General features: G+C 48.2%; 10 protein-coding genes across 10 annotated transcripts; 5 read left to right on the top strand and 5 right to left on the bottom strand.

Annotated features, from left to right (window-relative positions):
- Nucleotides 1–197: 197 nt before the first annotated feature.
- BJ212DRAFT_1554184 (Brix domain-containing protein) lies at nt 198–2099 on the top strand (the record flags this gene model as incomplete). Its single annotated transcript, XM_041341933.1, has 5 exons — nt 198–377; nt 429–673; nt 718–1073; nt 1097–1285; nt 1345–2099. The coding sequence occupies 5 exons, from the start codon at nt 198–200 to the stop codon at nt 1695–1697; spliced, it is 1323 nt and encodes a 440-aa protein (XP_041195064.1). The 3' UTR covers nt 1698–2099.
- Nucleotides 2100–2625: 526 nt separating this feature from the next.
- BJ212DRAFT_1050865 (uncharacterized protein) lies at nt 2626–4507 on the bottom strand. The gene is made up of 2 exons (XM_041328940.1): nt 3899–4507; nt 2626–3846 (listed from the first exon to the last, which is right to left on the bottom strand). Exons 1-2 carry the CDS (start codon nt 4430–4432, stop codon nt 2863–2865), a joined length of 1518 nt encoding a protein of 505 aa, XP_041195065.1. The 5' UTR covers nt 4433–4507; the 3' UTR covers nt 2626–2862.
- Nucleotides 4508–4677: 170 nt separating this feature from the next.
- BJ212DRAFT_1458959 (cytochrome C1 heme lyase) lies at nt 4678–5703 on the bottom strand. Its single transcript, XM_041338896.1, has 2 exons — nt 5212–5703; nt 4678–5159 (listed from the first exon to the last, which is right to left on the bottom strand). The coding sequence occupies exons 1-2, from the start codon at nt 5637–5639 to the stop codon at nt 4922–4924; spliced, it is 666 nt and encodes a 221-aa protein (XP_041195066.1). The 5' UTR covers nt 5640–5703; the 3' UTR covers nt 4678–4921.
- Nucleotides 5704–7557, top strand: BJ212DRAFT_1341456 (Nitronate monooxygenase-domain-containing protein). Its single transcript, XM_041335146.1, has 7 exons — nt 5704–5897; nt 5954–6156; nt 6206–6345; nt 6393–6411; nt 6467–6491; nt 6549–6735; nt 6789–7557. The coding sequence occupies exons 1-7, from the start codon at nt 5822–5824 to the stop codon at nt 7261–7263; spliced, it is 1125 nt and encodes a 374-aa protein (XP_041195067.1). The 5' UTR covers nt 5704–5821; the 3' UTR covers nt 7264–7557.
- Nucleotides 7558–7611: 54 nt separating this feature from the next.
- Nucleotides 7612–9191, bottom strand: BJ212DRAFT_1478762 (uncharacterized protein; the record flags this gene model as incomplete). Its single annotated transcript, XM_041339759.1, has 7 exons — nt 7612–7747; nt 7800–7898; nt 7954–8089; nt 8144–8671; nt 8723–8829; nt 8887–8914; nt 9101–9191. The coding sequence occupies 7 exons, from the start codon at nt 9189–9191 to the stop codon at nt 7612–7614; spliced, it is 1125 nt and encodes a 374-aa protein (XP_041195068.1).
- An 833-nt stretch (nt 9192–10024) lies between these two features.
- BJ212DRAFT_1445979 (uncharacterized protein) lies at nt 10025–11338 on the top strand (the record flags this gene model as incomplete). The annotated part of the gene is made up of 5 exons (XM_041338172.1): nt 10025–10122; nt 10159–10283; nt 10337–10626; nt 10653–10816; nt 10864–11338. The coding sequence occupies 5 exons, from the start codon at nt 10025–10027 to the stop codon at nt 11336–11338; spliced, it is 1152 nt and encodes a 383-aa protein (XP_041195069.1).
- A 9-nt stretch (nt 11339–11347) lies between these two features.
- On the bottom strand, nt 11348–12951 carry BJ212DRAFT_1267895 (WD40-repeat-containing domain protein; the record flags this gene model as incomplete). The annotated part of the gene is made up of 8 exons (XM_041330686.1): nt 11348–11499; nt 11548–11898; nt 11952–12220; nt 12269–12384; nt 12445–12468; nt 12524–12643; nt 12696–12836; nt 12886–12951. 8 exons carry the CDS (start codon nt 12949–12951, stop codon nt 11348–11350), a joined length of 1239 nt encoding a protein of 412 aa, XP_041195070.1.
- A 119-nt stretch (nt 12952–13070) lies between these two features.
- Nucleotides 13071–13920, top strand: BJ212DRAFT_1267643 (uncharacterized protein; the record flags this gene model as incomplete). Its single annotated transcript, XM_041330674.1, has 4 exons — nt 13071–13309; nt 13363–13477; nt 13526–13658; nt 13706–13920. 4 exons carry the CDS (start codon nt 13071–13073, stop codon nt 13918–13920), a joined length of 702 nt encoding a protein of 233 aa, XP_041195071.1.
- A 61-nt stretch (nt 13921–13981) lies between these two features.
- Nucleotides 13982–17321, bottom strand: BJ212DRAFT_1267193 (protein prenylyltransferase; the record flags this gene model as incomplete). The annotated part of the gene is made up of 8 exons (XM_041330640.1): nt 13982–14551; nt 14605–14790; nt 14845–14931; nt 14989–15189; nt 15239–15317; nt 15370–15611; nt 15661–16689; nt 16746–17321. 8 exons carry the CDS (start codon nt 17319–17321, stop codon nt 13982–13984), a joined length of 2970 nt encoding a protein of 989 aa, XP_041195072.1.
- A 159-nt stretch (nt 17322–17480) lies between these two features.
- BJ212DRAFT_1298020 (rab-protein geranylgeranyltransferase) lies at nt 17481–19188 on the top strand (the record flags this gene model as incomplete). Its single annotated transcript, XM_041332647.1, has 11 exons — nt 17481–17483; nt 17537–17647; nt 17702–17829; nt 17883–18112; nt 18168–18362; nt 18423–18506; nt 18565–18633; nt 18688–18766; nt 18821–18834; nt 18996–19033; nt 19081–19188. The coding sequence occupies 11 exons, from the start codon at nt 17481–17483 to the stop codon at nt 19186–19188; spliced, it is 1059 nt and encodes a 352-aa protein (XP_041195073.1).
- Nucleotides 19189–20038: the final 850 nt, after the last annotated feature.

Raw genomic sequence — 20038 nt, forward strand, 5'->3', positions numbered from 1 at the left:
AAAATTGACCTGTAGATGCACTGTGCTCCTTCCGCATATCTTACATGTAATAAGAGCTTCCAGGTCTATCGACTTTGTTTTATTCTTGTGAATTGGTTGTTTGTCTTTGTTGAATCTTAAAGGCGTTGTCAAATAGAACCAAACAGCCGCCTTTAGGTTGTGACCTTACTGAAAGGAAAAAGTTTCCTAAAATCACAATGGCTCGTAGACGCAAAAATCGCACACATTTGAAGGGTGCAGGAGCAACTGCACAGCACGCGAACGACGGTGCACCAAAGTCGTTCATCATAAAACATGGACAAGTGGGTTCTTCTGTCACGCAGCTCGTTCGCGATCTGCGAAAAGTGATGGAACCAAATACGGCGAGCCGTCTGAAGGTGAGCTCGATCAATCTTGTGTTCCGACCGTCTTTGAGCATCTGAATGCAGGAACGTAACCGTAACAAATTAAAAGACTACCTGACTATGGCTCCTACGCTGGGGGTCACACATTTACTGGCTCTTACTGTCACAGACGTCGCACCGTCACTGCGCATGGTTCGACTTCCTGCGGGACCTACTCTTAGCTTCCGTGTGGAACGATACAGCTTGATGAAAGACATCTTGAAAACTTCTCGATCCTCACGAAGCATGGGGATGGAGTATCTCACTGCCCCACTGGTAAGTAACATATTGTAGCATCGACCATCAGTTTTATACAACCATGATAACTTCGTAGGTCGTCCTCGCTTCCTTCCCTCCACCCTCTCCCGAAACACCCCCTACATCTTCCACTGCTCATGAAATCCTTTCAATCTCTTTTCCCTCCATTATCCCCCAACTCAATGTCACTCTCCAACTGCCGTCGGATCGTCCTGATAGCATACAACCCCGACATAGGAACCGTCGACTTCAGACACTATGTTATCACTGTAAAACCATACGGCATCTCGAAGCGCGTCCGACGCGTGCTCGAAGGCGCCCCCAAAAAATCATCTGCCAACCTCTCGAGTGGGTTCTTGGACCTTGGAAACGAGAAGGACGTCGCGGACTTCTTGCTTAGAAAAAGAGGGAGCCTAGCCCAGGGAGCGACGGGTATGAGTCAGCGGCATCATCAGCTTCGAGTGCTGCTGGCGATGACGGGGATGCGGTGTCGTTGGCAGATGATTATGTTGGGCGGAATAACAAGAAAGGGCAAAAGAAGGCTGTCCGACTGAGTGAAGTTGGCCCGAGGATGGAGCTCAGACTGATTAAAATTTCCGAGGGCGTTCCAGGGAAGGAAGGCGCTGTGCTGTATCATGAATTTGGTGCGTTGCAAATCAATCATTTGATAATACAAGGGTAGACTGATCGTTTTATCATATAGTCAAGAAATCAAAGGCCGAAGCTGCTGCACTTAAGGCTTCTCATGTCGCTAAGGAGAGATTGCGAAAGCAAAGAAGGGAGGAACAAGAAAGAAATGTGCAACGGAAGAAAGTAGAAAAAGAACAAGGGTCGGGAAGGAATCAAGAGGATTCTGATGAGGAAGCCAGTGACGCTGAGGCTGACGAATCTGGCCAGGAGGCTCATGATGAATGGGATGAAGACGAGGACATAAGTGAAGTAGGTGGCAGCGATGACGAACATAGCGATGAACCTGGGAGCGATGAAGAGGAAAGTGAGGATGAGCCCGAAGAGAGGCCGCCTACCAAGAAAGTTCGAATACGAGGGAAACGGTGAATTATGAAGTATGCTTCTCATGTTGGAGTATATTCACGATGATTCAACCCTGAGTGGAGGATATAAAATGTATGGCGATTGGATAACAGCATTTCATCCTCTTCTGCTCGTGGCAGAGCGATCTTTCGATATGATCACCACTGCCTTAAACTTGGTTCAGATGCTCCAGAGTATCTCGTACGTCTTCAGAACATATGCAAGAAGATCGTATTCAAAACGTACAGGGTTGAGTTATGCGTACATGAAAATAAATGGGAAAAATACATATCAATAAATTCAATCAATGTAGATTACAGAGTCTGTAATTAAATTAAGTAGTCCATGATCGTACTAATGAAGGGGAAAATAAATCGAAGCAATCCGTAGTTTGTACAGTGGAGGAAACCAGAAGGGATCTAGTCTAAGTATGAGACGTACTAGTATGTGCAGGACTTGGACTGTGGGCGGTGGCCTTCAACTTCTTGGGAATAACTCCAGGTCGTAGGGGACAATGAAGGAGGCCGTTGTCGTTTGATGCGTTGTCGAGATGTGGTCGTAGGGGACCTCTGGCTCATCGAAGAGCTGATGTGTTGGCGCGTAGTATGTGCGGGCCTTCAACCTCGTGGATGACTCCATGCCGTAGGGGACAACGAGGGAGGCCATTAGGCGTCGGGTCGTAGGGGACCTCTGACACCAAGGACGTGTTGGAAGCGATGCGCGTCATTGGATTTCTAACACCGAAATATCAGCAAGTGAGGTAAGAGTATGAGTGGCCAATCACTTTTCGTAGATGTCGTGTGGAGTTCAGCTGGTAGGACGTCGATACCGTGGTCGTGCTAGTAGGGTGTTGTGGCTGACGTTTTGGTAACTGCGAGGGACTATTGTCCAGAATAGGAGGTTGTATGCTTCGAAGTATGGTGTCGATAGCATCGTTGTGTAAGGTGAGTCGTAGTTGAAATTCCGAGGATGGACAATCTCGAGACTTCGAAGTAAGGTGTCGGTGGTGTGCAAGTGCCGGCGACTGGGACTGTCATTAATGTTATCATGTAGCATGCGTTTCGGTAGCTGAGAGGCATCGTCGTCAAGAATATGAGCGTCTGATTTGTGCAGTAGAGCGTCAATAGCGTCGTCGTCGAGAGAAAGCGCTTCAAATTTGTGCAGTAAAGCGTCGACAGCGTAGTTGTCGTCAAGAGCAGGAGCGTTGATAGCGGGGTTTTCGTTGAGAGCAAGAGCCTCTGATTTTTGCAGTAGAGCAGTCAGTAGCGTGGCCGTCGTCCAGAGTAAGCGCTTCAAATTTGTGCAGTGAAGCATCGACAGCGTAGTTGTTGTTGAGAGCAGGAGCGTTGATAGTGGAGTTTTCGTCGAGAGCAAGAGCCTCTGACTTTTGCAGTAGAGCGTCAGTAGCGTGGTCGTCGTCGACAGTAAGAGACTCTGATTTGTGCAGTAGAACATCGATAGCGTGGTTGCCGTCGAGAGTAAGAACCTCTGGCTTTTGGGGTAGAGCATCGAAGGCATGGTCGTGCAGAGAAAGAGCTACCATTTTTTGAATTAGGTCGTCGATAACGTGGTCGTGTACTGCAGTGGGTTGAGGCTGACATTTCGATGACTGAGGGGAACCATTGTCGAGAGGAGATAAATGATAAGGTACATCGTCAAGAGAGATAGTTGAAATGTGAGAGGGTACATTGTCGAGAGAGATAGATGAAATGGGAGAAGGTACGTCGTCGAGAGGGAGAGTTGAAATATGAGGGGGTACGTCATCGAGAGGGAGAGTTGAAATATGAGGGGGTACATCGTCGAGAGGGAAAGTTGGAATGGGAGAGGGCACATTATCGAGAGGGAGGGTTGAAATATGAGGGGGTACATTTTCGAGAGAAATAGTTGAAGCGTAAGAGGCTACATCGTCGAGAGAGATAGTTAAGATGTGAGAGAGTACATTGTCGAGAGAAATAGTCGAAATGGGAGAAGGTACATCGTCGAGAGAGTGTGTTGAAATGGGAGGAGGTACATTGTCGAGAGAAAGACTTAATAAATGAGACGGTACATCATCGAGAGAAAGAGTCGATATTCTTTGGATTAGATTGTTGATAGTCTGAGAGTCATATTCGGCGTGCAAAGTGTGTTCCGGTTCGTCGTCTGTGAGGCACTGTGCTGTAGCCTGACAGTCGTCCTATAAACCCAAACATTAGTTGACGAAAGTCAGAAAGAAACGCGCTACTCACCTCATAGAAAGCGCTTTCGTCAGCAAGCGACTCCGAGTCAAGGTCTGTGGTGTCTGAGACGCGATCAGAGAAAACGTCCTCAGCCAAGTCTTCGTCGCAGGCTACGAGTGTCGTGTCAGAATCAATTGTTGATAAGCCTTCGGTAGGACCGTCAAAGGCAGATTCAATCAATTCAATCACTGCATGCGACGAGGGTAGCTGAGCTGGTGCTCCGGAAGCCTTGGTTGAGATAGCATCCGCAACTTTGCCGCCAGCAAAACGTGCGTTGGGTTCAGCGGTATCGTCGACATCCTTATGAGCGGGAACGCGTTGGAAGTCATCGCTGAGGAATTGTTGAGCAGCTTTGGTGGTGGCTATGAGAAGAACGGCTGTCGAGGAGCAGACAGTGGATGTGACAAGGCTAATGGAGACCTTCTCTGATCTGGACACGACCTGAATAGTGCGGTCGACGACGATTTTTTTGAAGAAAGCGACTGTAAGATAGCCTTGGAAGGCAACACGGGCGGCGCGAGTCAGGGTAGTAGTAGAGATCATATTGGCGAATGAATGGAGGATCGTAAAGATAAGCTGGCGAGTGTAAAATGACGATAATGGCGGGACTGACTGAGGGATATCAGTGCGACGACAAACACAAGGTATTTATACTCCAGGTTTGAACCTTATTTGCACCAAACTTGCACGCCGATAAACAAAGCCGATCGCGACGCGTAGGTCACGTGTTTGGAAAATCAACACATATATAAGTTCGGGGCACTCGACGATAAATACCATAAGTTATCCCCCAGCATAGCACCGTAGGATTTGACTACATACCAAAGGCGAGGTAGGCTTGATTTTGCAGGTTTAGTCCTTTATCAAGGGCAAGCTGGATCGATATATGACGACTGAGAACGTATCCGAGTCGCCGTTCCACATATCGTGGCTATAAGTAAGTCCTAAATACATTCACAATTAGTAAACCAAGAGTAGGGGATAAATTACGTATGAGGCTCGGAGGAGTGAATATACGTCTACAGAGACTACTCATGACTGAGGCGGGGTGCTGCTACTGCGAACACTTCTAAACCAGTCCTGCCAAATATTCTCGGCTCTCATCCTCACCCCTTCCCAGCTGTCTAAGGCGGGCCGAACATCGAGATAAAAAGAGACATTATTTGACGAAGGTCCTGCTCCCCGTCCGGTATAGAAGTCGATCACGTATCTGATCCGGGTTCCGCATCGTTCGACCACCCAGTCGTGACGATCGAAGGGAGCAGAGTACCTGCAAAACAAAATCAGCGTTTCTCGGATGGAATGTAGGCTGAGGCACGTACCCGAGCAACGTCATGAGTCGAGCTTTTGGGGTCAAGTCATTAGGCCTGCCCTTGAAGGTTACAAGCTTTACACCCCCGCACTTTTCACCACCTCTCCCAGATTCCCATTTCATCAGCTCCGACCAAGCACGTTCGTTAACGGCATTGTGAATAGGAATGATGGTCTTCATATCCGGAGCATGCGGATTGTGGTTTTTGCGCGCCATGGCAGCAAAAAACTGAGCCTCCGACGGGTATACCCAATTACCATTATCTGTCCGAGGTATCGAAGAAACCTCCCGTTCCGTCGAGAGTGAAGGTGAGTTGATTGAATGTGCAGAGCTGGTCCCTGGTAAGACAGAGTCCCATATTGTACGAGATTTGTGGTCGACAGGACAGGTCTGGTCTGAAGAATGACTACCATGGTCGACTGGACATTTGTCTGCCATGGCGGAAATAAAGATAGCTTTGATGAGTCATCAAGTTCAGTCAGATTTCGCACGTGATTAGGCTAGACGTGGTACTACTTAGCCGGGTGAGTTGTTCCCGCAGTGGTATCCTGGCGGCTGATTGCAGCATGGCTGCGACGTGGAAGAGGTTCTCATTTGGTTCTTATCCTCATACTTCAGTCATGCCGTCCTCGCAGCCAGTGTTCTCGACGCCTCTGACGCGCCTCTTCAAGATTGATCATCCCGTCATGCTTGCAGGTGACTTGAAACTTTACTATGTTACAGTTCCCACACCGACATTCATATGCGTGCAGGCATGAACGTCGCCGCAGGGCCTAAACTGGCTGCAGCAGTGACCAATGCTGGCGGTATTGGTGTTATTGGCGGAGTTCGCCAGAGCCCCAAGATGCTCCAGGAATCCATTAACGAACTCAAGAGCCATCTGGAAGATAAGACCGCACCATTCGGCGTAGACCTCTTGCTTCCTCAAGTGGGTGGCAGTGCTCGCAAGACAAATGTAAATGCCCCCTTTTCTATTCAGAGACATGTCTAACACCGATCCCTAGTATGATTATACGGGTGGTCAACTTGACGTACTTTTGGACATCATTATAAACAGCGGGGCTGCACTTTTTGTTTCTGCTGTAGGGGTGCCGCCCAAGCAAGCCGTTGACAAGCTTCATGCTGCCGGAATCCCGGTCATGAAGTATGTGTGTCACACTTGGAAGTTGCAATTGACTAAATCCACCTTAGTATGATCGGTCATCCAAAGGTAATGCGCTTCCCAATGAGATTTAGCCTGCATGCGTCTAAATTGATATTATTAGCATGCTAAGAAGGCCCTCGAGCAAGGTGCGAAGCTCGCTTAGCTTCACTCCTGCTCATTGACCGTCTCCAACATTCTTCTAGGTGTCGACATTATCTGTGCACAAGGTGGTGAAGGAGGTGGCCACACTGGCGAAACACCATTTTCCATTCTGGTACCTACCACTGTTGATCTTTGCAAGAATGCCAAAAGCCCCTTTACAGGTGGGCCGGTCATCGTCGTCGCTGCCGGGGGTATCGCGGATGGCCGTGGTCTTGCTGCCGCACTTTCGTGAGTACTTCTCACACGTACGCTTCCCTCACTAGTGACATTTTTGGACCAAGGTATGGTGCATCCGGTGTTTGGGTCGGCACGCGCTTTGTAGCTAGTACCGAAGCAGGTGCTCCTCCAAAACACAAGGAACTAGTTATCTCAGCTGGTCATGACGATATTGTCCGCACCCTGGTGTACAGTGGTCGTCCGATGAATGTGCGGAAGACTCCTTATGTTGCAGAATGGGAAACCCAACGACAAGGAGAAATTGCAAAGCTTGTTGCACAAGGCCACATCCCGCACGAAGTCGAACTAGAGAATCATCCCGAGAAATCCCTAGAAGGTCGAATGTGTAAGGAAGGCTCGTTTGGACCGTTTTGCTCGGTCTCACATGTCCATATATGCAGGGTTAATGGGCAAAGTAGCAGGATCCATCAATGTACGTCAGGTGACCGTAGTGAAATGCGATTGCTAATGGATCTTCACAGGATATCAAGCCAGCGAAGGAGATGTATGGTGGCCTGTTTCTGTCCTGAATTCTACTGACATCTTTACTTATGTAGTGTCGATGAGCTGGTTGCAACAGCAGCTGCGAGCTTGAAAACAGCTTCGGCTCTTATGACAAGCAAAGCAAAGTTATGAGTGACGATTTCCCTGAACACTAGTGGTAATGGAAGGCTAGCAGAGATTACTGTCTGCGCGACCTCACTGGAATATGAATCTATTGTATTTTTATTGCAGTTGTATATGCCGCTGTAGGATCTTCATCTTATACCTCAAACACAAATTTGATTGCTAGGGTGCCAAGTAGGATGCTAGGATATCAGTCCACAAGAAATAGTCCTTGAATTGTACATGGTTGCACGGCTGCAATTTATGGCCGTAGCATTTTCATCAGTTCTGGTCTTCCACGAGGCTCTTGGTCGCCCTCAAATCCGCATTCACCATCTCTTTTACAAGGGAATCGAAGTCGACCTTGCGCTTCCATCCAAGAACACGCTCGGCTTTGGCAGGGTTACCGAGAAGAAGGCTGTATACCAGCATGAGAATTTGCAGGAAGAAGCGCAATGAATAAAACGTACTCGACTTCTGCGGGACGGAAGTACTGTGGATCGACTTTGACTACCACTCGTCCGTTCTGAGCATCGCAGCCCTCTTCTTGCACACCAGAATTACGCCACCTACGTGAAATCAAGGACATGTTAGATGTGGTATAAGTCAGGACGGGATGCGTACATTATCGTAACCCCGACAACCGCAAAGGCTTTCTCGACGAACTCTCGCACAGGGTGAGTCTCTCCGGTGGCAAGAACAAAATCATCGGGTGTAGGCTGCTGAAGCATACGCCACATGCCCTCGACGTAGTCCCTAGCTGTGAGAAACATGGTTAACTAGAGGCGATGGAACTCGACAGGCGGAATCTTACCATGTCCCCAATCTCTCTTCGCATCGATGTTACCGAGGTACAAGCAATGCTGCTTGCCGACACTAATATCTGCAACTGCCCTGGAGATCTTCCTCGTGACAAACGTCCTCCCTCGCCTCGGGCTCTCGTGATTGAAAAGGATACCGTTGCACGCATACATGCCGTATGCCTCACGGTAGTTCACCGTGATCCAGTATGCGTACAACTTGGCGACACCATACGGACTGCGAGGGTAGAACGGCGTGGTCTCGCTCTGTGGTGTCTCGACGACCTTTCCGTAGAGTTCTGAAGTCGAAGCCTGGTAGAACCGCGTGTGCTTTTCGAGGCCGACGGTGCGGATGGCGTCAAGGAGGCGCAGGGTGCCGACGCCATCGACATCGGCGGTGTATTCTGACATCTCGAAGGACACCTTGACGTGCGATTGAGCACCAAGGTTATAGATCTCTGAGGGGAGGACCTGAGCGAGGATGTAGACAAGGTTGGTGCTATCGGAGAGATCACCATAGTGCAGCTTGAATTTGTTGGGTCCTGGAGAGAATGATCAATGTGCAAGTCATACGATCCTATATGGACGCGTACGCTCATGCTGATCCGCATAGAGAGATTCTAGACGACCGGTGTTGAAGCTGGACGAGCGACGGATTATACCATGCACTTCATATCCCTTCTCCAGCAGAAGCTCTGCCCTATTGCAGAAAGGTCGAGATGTAAGTAGCGACTGGCTGTACGAGAGATATGCTCACAAGTACGATCCATCTTGACCAGTTATTCCTACACAGCTTCAAATTAGTATACATGTAACATCACGACAAGCTAGCAAGTGAATGTGCAGTATAGGAACAGGTGAAGCAATGACACGATCGCCTGTTTGATTGATTGAACTGCGTATCATCCGGACCACACTGAAGTCTGGATGCTTCGAGAGGCAAAAGGAAAGCTGATGAAGATGAAACGAACCAGAGATTAGCGCGACTTTCCTCTTCCTGAACTCCTCAGGAGACGGAAGATCGATTTTCATCAATGGGGAACGAGCAGCGTCAGAGGCCATTTCTGAATGGACTTGAAGTACTGTACTGACGGTTGTGGATGATGAGTCCAAAGTACAGTTTTATATCTCAGAACAGCTGAGTATTAAGTATATAAATGGAGACAAAATGGAGATACCGTAATATTGTATGTAGTGGGTCGGGGACTGTAGGGGAGTACTTATAGTTAAAGTTCACTATAGTACTGCATCGTTCACTGCTGCAGTGCAAACTCTTCAAGCCTTCGAGCCCTGAATATGGTGTTTCAAAGATACGAGTATGCACATGCTTTATGCATATCACCCTCAATTGGAACGAGCGCAGATGTATATCATTCGACCCCAACTCGATCGACATTACAACTTTCGCAACACTGGGACTCCTCATCTCGCGTCTGAGAGCGGGTATGGAATTCCCTTCTGCAGCACGAAGAACGAAGTTGATCTCTTTCAGCAGGAAGTTATACAACGGCCACTAGGATGTCATCTGACAGTATCTGTTAAGTTTCTTTCAAGTTGGAAGTTAAGATCTACCGACAGGGAGAGCAATCAGCATGACGATAGTAATTCAGCAGAGCTTGTTTGACTCACATCTTCGCTGCTAAAAAGTGCAGTTTGGCATAGATTTCGCTCTTCGGTGCAATCGAGCCCAGCTCCAGGCACACGAGTGGATCACTATGGATGATTGCTCAACATTCTTACTCGCGGGCTTTGCCGCGCGTTATTACCATTTTAAGAACAAGCAGATAACAGGGTCTCATGGTCGCGTCTTATCATGGGTATCAAGTATACATATACTCACCCTATATATGATATGTCAATTCGAATCGCCTCGAAGTTACTAGTGTCCCACAGCCATGACAAGCACACAAAATGTTGCAGGAATCGTAGTTGTCGCGGTTGCTCTTGCTGCCGTGTGTTACAGCAAGGATGCTTCTCCACGCAGCTTTTGGAAGTTCCTGCGACGAAAAACCGCTCTCGTGGCTGGTAGAGGACTACCGGACTTTGCTCAGTTGACAGGCTTCCCTCATCCAAAGCCGGTACACGGTTTTAACATAGCTCACGCTCGTCCTCGTCCATACCGGCCTTTCAGGTGGGAATATCATCAGAACATGTGTATGTGGGCTGTATCACGGTTAATATGCTTCGCTTATCCATGTTTTCTATAGCCCTCAAGAAACTAGAACCAGACTATTGGCTAGAGCTGGAGAGTACATATCGCGATCGCATTGCGCAACGGCAGCAAATCTATGCCCTCCATGGCAAACGTATCATAGATGAGCTGCCCGGTAGCGAACCAGCTTCAAAGGAGTTGATGGAAATGGTCATCCAGTACCTCTGCCTGAGATACCCCCAACAGTTTGAGTTTGATGAATGGACTTTGACGTTCCACAACCACATCCTCGGCACGACGGCTAACATCTCAACGGTGCATCCACTGGTTTTCTTACTTGAGAATGTCCCGAGGACTTCCTCATCACCCAGGAAGACCCTGATACTGGGCTCTACACCCTACGAGCTGCCGTCTCGACATCAGCAGTTGGCTGGAATATCAGTCAGAAGATAGGCAAACCACTGCACGACATTCATGGCCCTGTTCCCGATTATAAGGAGAAGATGGCGTTCTCAATGGACAGGCAAGTAATGTGGTTAGCATATCAGGTTCACTTATAAGAGCGCCGTAATGGATTTACAGGTACTTTTCTAAGATGCCTTGTAATAAGCCCATTCAGCGAGGGTCTTGGGGCCTTGAAATTGGGGAGCCTCTCTATCTTCAGACGGATGAACCAGAGTGGAGTCATCGTCAACATCAGAATCCGGACCTTCCTCTCTCCGACATTCACATGCGTGTTGACTGGCAAACATTACGCCGCCTGCCAAAATCCCGCGCCATCGTGTTCAACTTCAAGGCCTTATTCACGCCGGTGACAGATTTCCGCGAGGAGCCATTTATTCCAAGGTTGCTTCTGAAGGTTTTACTTGAAGGAAAGAAGGCGATCATGGAGTACAAAGGAACATGGTCCGTCGAGCACAAGGTTATACCTGCATTACGAGAGTGGGCAAAGGAGCAGGAGGATAAGGGATGGGTCCCAAAAGATTGGCAAGAGAAGACATTGAACGAGGACCCCTTTTATCCCGGGTGGGAGAAGCACTACCTGATTGCTACTTAAGTATGTGTCTCAGTCTTCCTCCATGAGCTCTGCGAGTTCTCTCTCTTCCTCTTCCGTGATCTCAACCTGATCCTTCGCATCACCACTGGGTTGGGGAGTGGGAGCAATAACTGTAGCTTTCGACTGTCCAGCAGGGTTGTCTGGCTTCGAATCATGGAGTTCTACATAAATTATTTGGATGTATCTCAATACCCACCATGTAGACTTACCACTAAATCGCCATCTGCGAATGGTGCCATCCAGACTGGTACTGATTATCCATGGCTCGATGCGTGTTCTTCCGTCGTCTGTACGACTTCTCTGAATCCATAATCTCAGCGCAGTGACATCGTGCCAATGCGCGTCAATTTCCCCTAGAACCTCAGGTTCGGATGGTGTCGAGACATCATACAGGCGGATGACATCGCCATATCCAGTCACGATGTACGGCTCTTCGAGATCGGAGAGTGCCAGTGGAAGAATTGCTCGCACAGGCAGTGGGTGCGTGAGGGGTGGGATGAATTTCTGGTCCGAAGATCCTGGTGGGTAAGGAACGACTTGTACTGTTTCATCGGATGACGCTAAAGTAAGGAGTGAGCTAAATAATGGCATGACACGGTGAGCGATCGTTTACCTGTCCAGATGTAACCTGCATCATAAATGATTTCAGTGATGCGCGTTCGATGGTTGTTGAGAGTATCTTGAAGAGTGCTTCGCCACCGAGGCCGCGGCCCACCCTCTCTTTCTAGCTTCCACACCTTCAATACTCCCATGGTGTCAGCGGTGAAGAGGGTCACCGAGCCATCGGCATTGGCAATTCCAGCAATACACTCTACCGGGCGACTATGAGCCGAGACTGACCCGGCAGGCTGCGGAGGCTTCTCAAGAACGTCGGTCAGATCCCTAAGCGCAGATATTAGGTCCGCCAGTATGGGGGGAGTTCGTTTTTACCAGAATTTGACAATCTTATCGGAGCTACTGCTGACTAGGAGCTTCGCAGATGGCACGACAAGTAGAGTTTTGACAAAATCATCGTGAGCGGCAGTTGTTGAGATAAGGCCCTTTGTCTGCAAGAGACGGTCTGCGTTCAGTACCTCCAAGGATATGAAACGCGTCCAGGTGCTTACATTAGTATCCCATATTTTAATGGTCTAGCGGAAGGACTCCGTTAGTATCACTTGAGCGGCTGTAAATACTATCCCTTACCTTGTCCCAAGACCCAGTTATCAGAAGCTTTTCATCACCTGAATTCGGGGTTCTGTCATAAAAGGCGAGACAGGTCACCGGCGCGTGGTGACCTCTGTATATCTGTAAAGTCTTTCCTGTCTGCAAAACGCGTGATCTCCTAAGTTGTGTAATGCAGATCGTCGAAACGTACCCCTAGATCAATTTTCTTCGCGACATGCGAACTCTCAGCAATCCATGCATAGTTGCCACGAATCTGAATGTCGATCGCGTTGCCGGTAAGCTGGATTGGAGACCCAAGAGATTTCGTTCTCTCCGCCTTTTGTCTGCGAGCCTGCCATCGATCTGAGCGCCGAACAGCTAAAGCGATTTGAAGGACAAACTTCTGTTAGTTCAAGTTCAGCTGCTGATCTCAACAGATATGAATGATCCGCGGTAATTTCAGACATCGTCGATATCGGTAAATGCAACCCATTCACGTTGATTCAGTGGAATGACTGTGACGTTATTTACTGTTTGGTAAAGGCTTCCGAAATAAACACATCCGTCTTAGGCTGCATCAATCTTGATGAGCAAGCGTCTAGCATCATTTCATGGCCCTTCTACGCCAACATCATCCCCCGCATCACAAGTAAAGAAGCCAGTTACGCCAGCATCGCCATCCAGGGCTTCCGATGCATCTATTCATCGGAAATTTAGAACGTTGCTCCACGAGTTACGCTCGATCGCAAATACATGGGATGACATCGTCCTCGTCGACGGCTTAAAAACTGCGCGAACTCTAGTCGATTCTCGCACCGAATTGGAGTGTGTGCTTCATCTCTCGTCCTTTAGCGGTTGGTGATTATGGAGCTCTTCAGCAATGCACTTGCCATAGTTCCTGCCGGTACGCAGCCTGGGTCGCTCATGGTTAGTCCGAAGCTCGAAGTGATGGATGAATGTATTACTCTGCTCGATTCTGTTCTTATGAAGCTCGTAAGATGGTGCTTGTCTTGTGATTCAATAATAACGAATATTTGTCAGTCGAAGCTATTGCGGAGAATGAGTACTGTGCTTGATAATATGGAGACTCTGATGTTTGAAGCGGAGAGGTTGAAGGGCTTTCAATGGTGTCATGAGGAACCTCTGTGGGTTTCATGGTCCATCGAGAAATTTGGTAGGCTAAGATCGCTCTTGTCGTCACTTTCTGACGGAGATTTGCAGTGCTGTCTCTGTCTGAGCTGACAACCCCGTATCATCGGTCTCTCGCACTTCACGAAGAACTAGTTGACACCTTGCGCAGTCATACAGTGTCATTCGAAGATTCTCGGAAGTCTATCAATCAATGGGTCGAGCAGCCTTTCCTAAGAGATGACGGTTGGGACGCAAAATGGGAGGACCTTTGTGAGGCAGAGGTTGAAAAATGGGACACAAGATAATACAGATAACTAGAGAAAGTAACAACACTCCTAATGTAATGTAACAATAACATATCACCATTTATGAGTCTTCCTCGTCGGATATATGAATCTCTTCAGCGTTATCCGCCTGTTGTGGCGCCAAGTCTGGCGCAGGCGAAGCTTGGTCCTCATCTGCTCTTGGAAGAGCCGTCTTCTTGGCCGCAACGAATGCGGGACCTCTTGCTTGCTGCTCTGCAGCAGCCATCGGGTCTGCTGGTTGAGCAGCGGATGGTTGCTCTGAGGTACCATTTTGTTTCGCCGACAATGTCTGGGCAGCGAGATATGATGCTTCGGTATTGAACTGGGCTTGAACACTCCGCTTGATACGAAGCATTTCTCGGAATGTATCTTCCGAACCCGTCTCGATTTCGAAACTGTTCCACTCCTGCCAGAACTTGGGATTGACGCGTGGGTCGCAAAATTGGGAAGCATGTGCATAAATAGCGCGAGCCCGGTCGATTTCGCCAAGTTTGCGTTCCAATGCTGCAAAGCGTAGGCACATTTCAGCGGTTTGCTTGTCGGGAAGAACCTCGAGTGCGCGCTCGAAGATTGGGCGGGTGGCTGGTAGGCCATAATTAGCTGTGGCCTTCGCGATGTATATAGTGTACATCTGTCGTCATGAGGTCAACGAAGCTCCTTATAAAATGCAACTGGGTGCAGTACCTCAAATTTGTTCTCATCGGCGACAACCTGAGTTGCACGCTCATAAATAGACATGGCCCGCTTCGCTAGACCATAATCCTCTTCCAATTGACCATACATCAGGAACAAGGGCTTGCATGACTTTGGTGGACATTTTTCTAGTGCTTGTTCAAACAGGTCACGAGCTCGCTCCAGCTTAGATCCTCCCTGAAAGATGTCAACAAGAAGGGACAGATAACAGTTAAGCACGAGAACACGCACATATCGCTTCACGAACTTCGACAAATAAATGTTCCATATTTCAAAGGATATGGGGAAAGTGAAGACCTCTGTGCCGCGCTCGTACACCTGGTTGTAAACATGTTTAAGAATTAGCCAGAAAGACAGTGATCAAATGAGCCGCACCTTGAAGCTGTCCTCCCAATATTTATTTTCTTCAAGGAAAGCAGCATAGTTGACAATAACCTGGGCATTGGCAATTTTCAGATCCATGATCTTGTCATAGACGGCCTTTGTCGATTCAACGGTCCCTATTGACTCCTCAAGGTCAACGTAGAATGACCAGAGCTTCAAGGATTTGAATAATCTGGCTTGGACGGGCAGTGACTGTCGCAAATCAGCAAATTTGAAAAGTAGTCCGCTGAAACGGGCTCACATGGTCATGATAATTGATCTTGATATTTTTAGGAATGGCAGCAGCGCGTTGCATGACTCTGATAGCCTCGTCATAGTTTCTGAGAGCAGACAGTCAGTCAATCAAGTAGAAACCTAAATGACATTCCTCACTCGTGTCGAAGCTCCATCTCTGACCATTCACACCAAATGTCCGCGAGGTCCTCGACCGCCTTGAAATTTATCTTAGTGGCTTTCTCGAGGATTTTACGGGCGCTGTCCAAGTCAAGCTCTGCCGAGCCCGTGGATCCGCCTTCCTCGTAGAACTTGGCGAAGTTAACGTAAAGTCTATGGAGGTTGGCAGTAGCCTTGCGGGGATTGATAGTCTCCAATGCTTTGGTGTACGTGTCAGCCACCTGTGCACGCGTCAGACGAGCCAATTTCAGCCTTCAGACTAATGCTTACTTTTTCATCATCTTCGCCCCAAAGAGCAACTCTCTTTTCCCATTCCTGGACGTCGTTTGGGTTTCTTCGGAGCAAAACGTCGTTGACTAGGAACGGTCTTCTGTCGATAAGAGCTTCGAACTCCTTCATCTTGATGTCCATCTCTCGTTCAGTCTCCTTCGTGTTTTCGTCGTCGTCATCTTCTTCTGGGTTCTCGAGACTTTCCATCATTGCATTGATTAATGACTCGCAAAACTCTGCATATGCGTCAAAAATCTGTGTGAAGTCCCTGATCGTCAATACCGTTGCGATGCCCGCTTCAAAGGTGCTTATCGCCCGATCGAACTCGCCACGTTTGATCCAGTAGGTTGCGAGCCCAGTCCAGAGACGGCCAGCTTGGTCTTTATAAACTTCAAGGCCGTCCTTGTGGACAATGCGTTCTATGTTGAGCTTCCGTGGGCTGAGAGGATCTTCATCCTCATCGTATGCTCCACCAGCTCCAACCGGAACAGGGGGTCCGTCCATACGTACGAGCTGCCCATCCATAGAGGTTGGCTGCCCATCCGTTCGCGAAGCTTCCGCGTCAGCTTTCGCATTTGCTTTGTTGGACTCAATTGTGGCATCCACGTCAAACCCAACTTCATCAGAGAATCGCTCGACAATATCAAGGAAATCTCCAAGAAGCTGATATGGGCTCTTCCCTTCGGGACTGACATACTCCCCTCGCGATGCTTTTCTTGCCAGTGAGAGCAAGAGCTTGGCAGCTTCGAGGGGTCGCGGCACAGAGTCTGCAGGAGAGAGCAGGATGGATGTGTAGTGTTCGGTAACACTTGGATCAACAGCAAGGTAACGTCGATAGACGGTCACTGTAGTAGGTCCACCCTTTGTCTCGGCCCAGAGTAGATATCGAACCCATATTCGTGAATGTAGTGAAGGTGGCAGAGTACGCAAAGCTCGGTCAAATGTCCGACGAGCATGCGTGTGTGAAATGAGAGATGGGCACAACGGGTGGAAGAAGACGGATGTGTACATTAGCCATAATCTGGGTAGCTGAAATGATGCTGCAGTCAGCACAAACACAGCGGTTCTTTGGCAATAGAGCGTACTTTGGGCAACCACATGAGGGCCCTTTCATATGTAGCAATCAGCGATCTCCACTCCCCCCAGCCTACGACTCCATCAAGGCCATCCTCCCATGACTCTAGGTCCTCCTTCTCCTCCTCTAAAGCATCCTTCATTTCCGGTAATTTCTTCCTTCCGCCAGCCCTTTTCTTGATCACCTGTCTGCCGAGAACATACGACATTCTCATCTGGAGGTACGACTTCCATAGTTTGAACGAGCCAGGAAACTGAGCTATAGCTGCTTCATAAAGGTAAGTTAGACACTGCAACGAATGTCTAGCCAGTGGAGTCGCGAGTGGACCGAGGAGTGTCGCGGTTTCGTCAGGTACGATCGCGTGTCTCTCTGCCTTCAATTGCGTGTTATACGCTTCTTTCGTCGTATGTATGGCGGTCCACCATGCACGAAAAGAGGATGGGTTTCGGAGAAGGTCTTCCTCACGCTGAACATCCTTGATGGACAGCAAGTTTGAATTGGTTGTAGGTGTCGGTATTGGAAGTGTCACAGGAAATTGAGACGCCAGTAAGTCCACTGAAGTCGACTTCTCCGCAACCGAAGGCATTTTGAGATCCTGGTAAGTTTTGAACGAAAGCACAGCGCTGAGCGCTAGTAATAGGTTGGCGCGCTAGAGTTTAGGAAGAGTATTTATTTATTTATTTATTTTTCTCGTGATCTGGTAATTGATAATCCAACAATTGCAAGTCTTGTCTTCCCTGTCGCTATGGTAAGAACTGCGTTCAGATCGTTCTGCACACAGTTTGAATAAGCATCGAACAGCATCACGTCAAACGTAATCGACAGACTCCCGAGGCTCTTGCTGAAAAGAAACAGCGAGAAAAGTCCAAGATCGATGAGTTCCTCACTTTAACAGACGATGTGTTATCTCGAGTACGGATAGCTCTTGCTTGTGTACCGTCATCTTTCTGATTGGAATGTGTGTAGAAGAAGAAACAGGAGTGGAGCAACGATGCCTTCGAATTAACGCAGCGTTTACTCCAGATCAACCCTGAATCCTACACCGTGTGGAATTATCGTCGAAATATCCTACTCAACGGTATATTTCCTCAGAGGTGCGCAAGTATGAACATGACGCGAAATTTCCTCACAATCAGAGCTCTCGCAGTACTCCCGAGCAAATTAATAGCCTTCTCTCAAACGAGCTTTCTATGACTACTACAGCTTTGAAAGCAAATCCGAAAGTCTACTGGATATGGAATCACCGTCGCTGGTGTCTCGAGAATGTCCCAGATGGGCCGGAGCGCAATGAGGTGCCGTCTATGGAATGGAGACAAGCAAATTGGGACAAGGAGCTCTTCGTAACGGAGAGGATGCTTGACGCAGATGCAAGGAACTGTCAGTCATCTCATCGCTGCATTCGCACATGCTCGACACCCACCCCCCTCTCTAGTCCTTGCTTGGAATTATCGCAGATACGTCCTCGCGAACATGCCCACAAGAAGGCCTGAGGCGTCAGAGTTGGCTTACACTTCTCGCAAAATTGGAGCAAATTTCTCCAATTTCAGTGCATGGCATCAAAGGTCTAAGACCTTGGCCAGACTTTGGGAAAGTGGTCAGCTGGACCCTATCCAGTCGAGAGACGACGGTACGTACCCTTTTTCAATCGGATTAACTTTTTCGAGTTTTTTTTTCTTTTTTTTAACAGAGTTCGAGCTTGTGAGCAACGCATTATACACCGACCCAGACGATCAAAGCGCGTGGATATACCATAGATGGCTCATTGGTTCAGGTTTTGCAACAGACTCTCATATGTAATTCAACGTGAACTGACTTGATGCATTGAGCAGGGGAAAACAAAACGCAATTGGAACGTGAGATACAACTCATCTTCGAGTTGCTCCAAGAGCAACCTGATAGTAAATGCAAGTGGTTATGTTTGTTAATCTCGCAAGTACTTGATTTTTTTATAGGGTGTATGGAGTCATTGGTTCACTATAAGCGACTTCTGCTCCAAAATCACTCACCGGATTCCCAAACCCTGAAACAGGAGTGCGTAGAGTTACTTTCTCAGTTGATGGGCTTGGACCCTGTTCGATACTTTAGATATCAGGATTTAAGTAAGTCCTCTGTATCGATGTGTAACGAGGTGCTTATTATTTTCAGAGAGGGACCTCGATCAGTAGTCTATTCTGGTTAAATCAATTATCATTGCGCTGATCGATTGCATTCCATTTTCATCTCTGCCCCCCAGTCGCTTCAATAAGTTGTGACCGGATAGGCCTAAGGCTTAGCGCCGTATTCACTGTGCTTCCATACGTATGTCCTGTACGTGAACCACCCTCAAGTGATATATGGTCTTACAGTGCGCAATGGTACGGGTTGCAGTCTGTAGCAACACCCCAGTTCTCGTCGATAACGCCTTGGATACCTGTATTATCAACAAGGCCGGGACTGTTTGGTCACATAATTAATTTGATTAGTTGCTTGCACAGCGCTACATTTTTAGTTTCACGTAATATCGCTCCTGCATTTCAATAATCTTTGAGCGAAATTCACTTATGGCATTCACGATAGATATTCCAGTGGCCTTACCCTCATTGGTTGCGTTTCTTGGGGTAGCAGGCAGACCAACCTGTCTACTGGGCTTCGATCGCCATCCTCTCATAGCCTTATCCAGTGTTTTCTCTACTCTTGAAGTGCATGGCACACGACCTCGAGGTCCTCCCAAAGCTTTCCGATCGCACTCGTCAAGTTTCGTCAAGGTAGCAAGCTCTACCTGCTCTATCTCTCAGTTACATAAGTACACCCAGCGACAACTCGCCAGATAAGTATACCTTGGCAAAAAACAAGCACTTAATCTAGGTACGTGTAATGTGCTAGCCATCCTTTCTCTGCCTCCCATGACAACTGACAGAACAAAATTGGCATCCATCCAGTCTTCCAACTCTTGCATATAACACACTCCCGAATCACCAGGATGACTGTGATTCGGTAATATCTCAAAGACCACTGCTCGGGGTACAAATGATTTCGACGACCGCAGTTTGACAAGTCGCAGATATGCCCTTGTTGGAGTGGCATGCTCGTGCATCATCATGATCATCTATTGCATCCTAGTGCTGGTAATATATATTCAAGCTCTGCAATAGCCAGTGTTCCTACGTCGGATTAGAACCCGAAACGGGTACTTCCCACTACTCTGTCACCTCGGGATTTGCATGATTTCCCACCTCTGATTACACAACGATTATACCGTCTTTTCCAGACCTGATCAAAATCTCGTTTGGATCCGCAGTGAATATTGTCGTACACACAGCCCTG

Source organism: Suillus subaureus (genome assembly GCF_016647635.1).
Source record: "Suillus subaureus strain MN1 chromosome Unknown BJ212scaffold_9, whole genome shotgun sequence".
Classification (NCBI taxonomy): Eukaryota; Fungi; Basidiomycota; class Agaricomycetes; order Boletales; family Suillaceae; genus Suillus; species Suillus subaureus.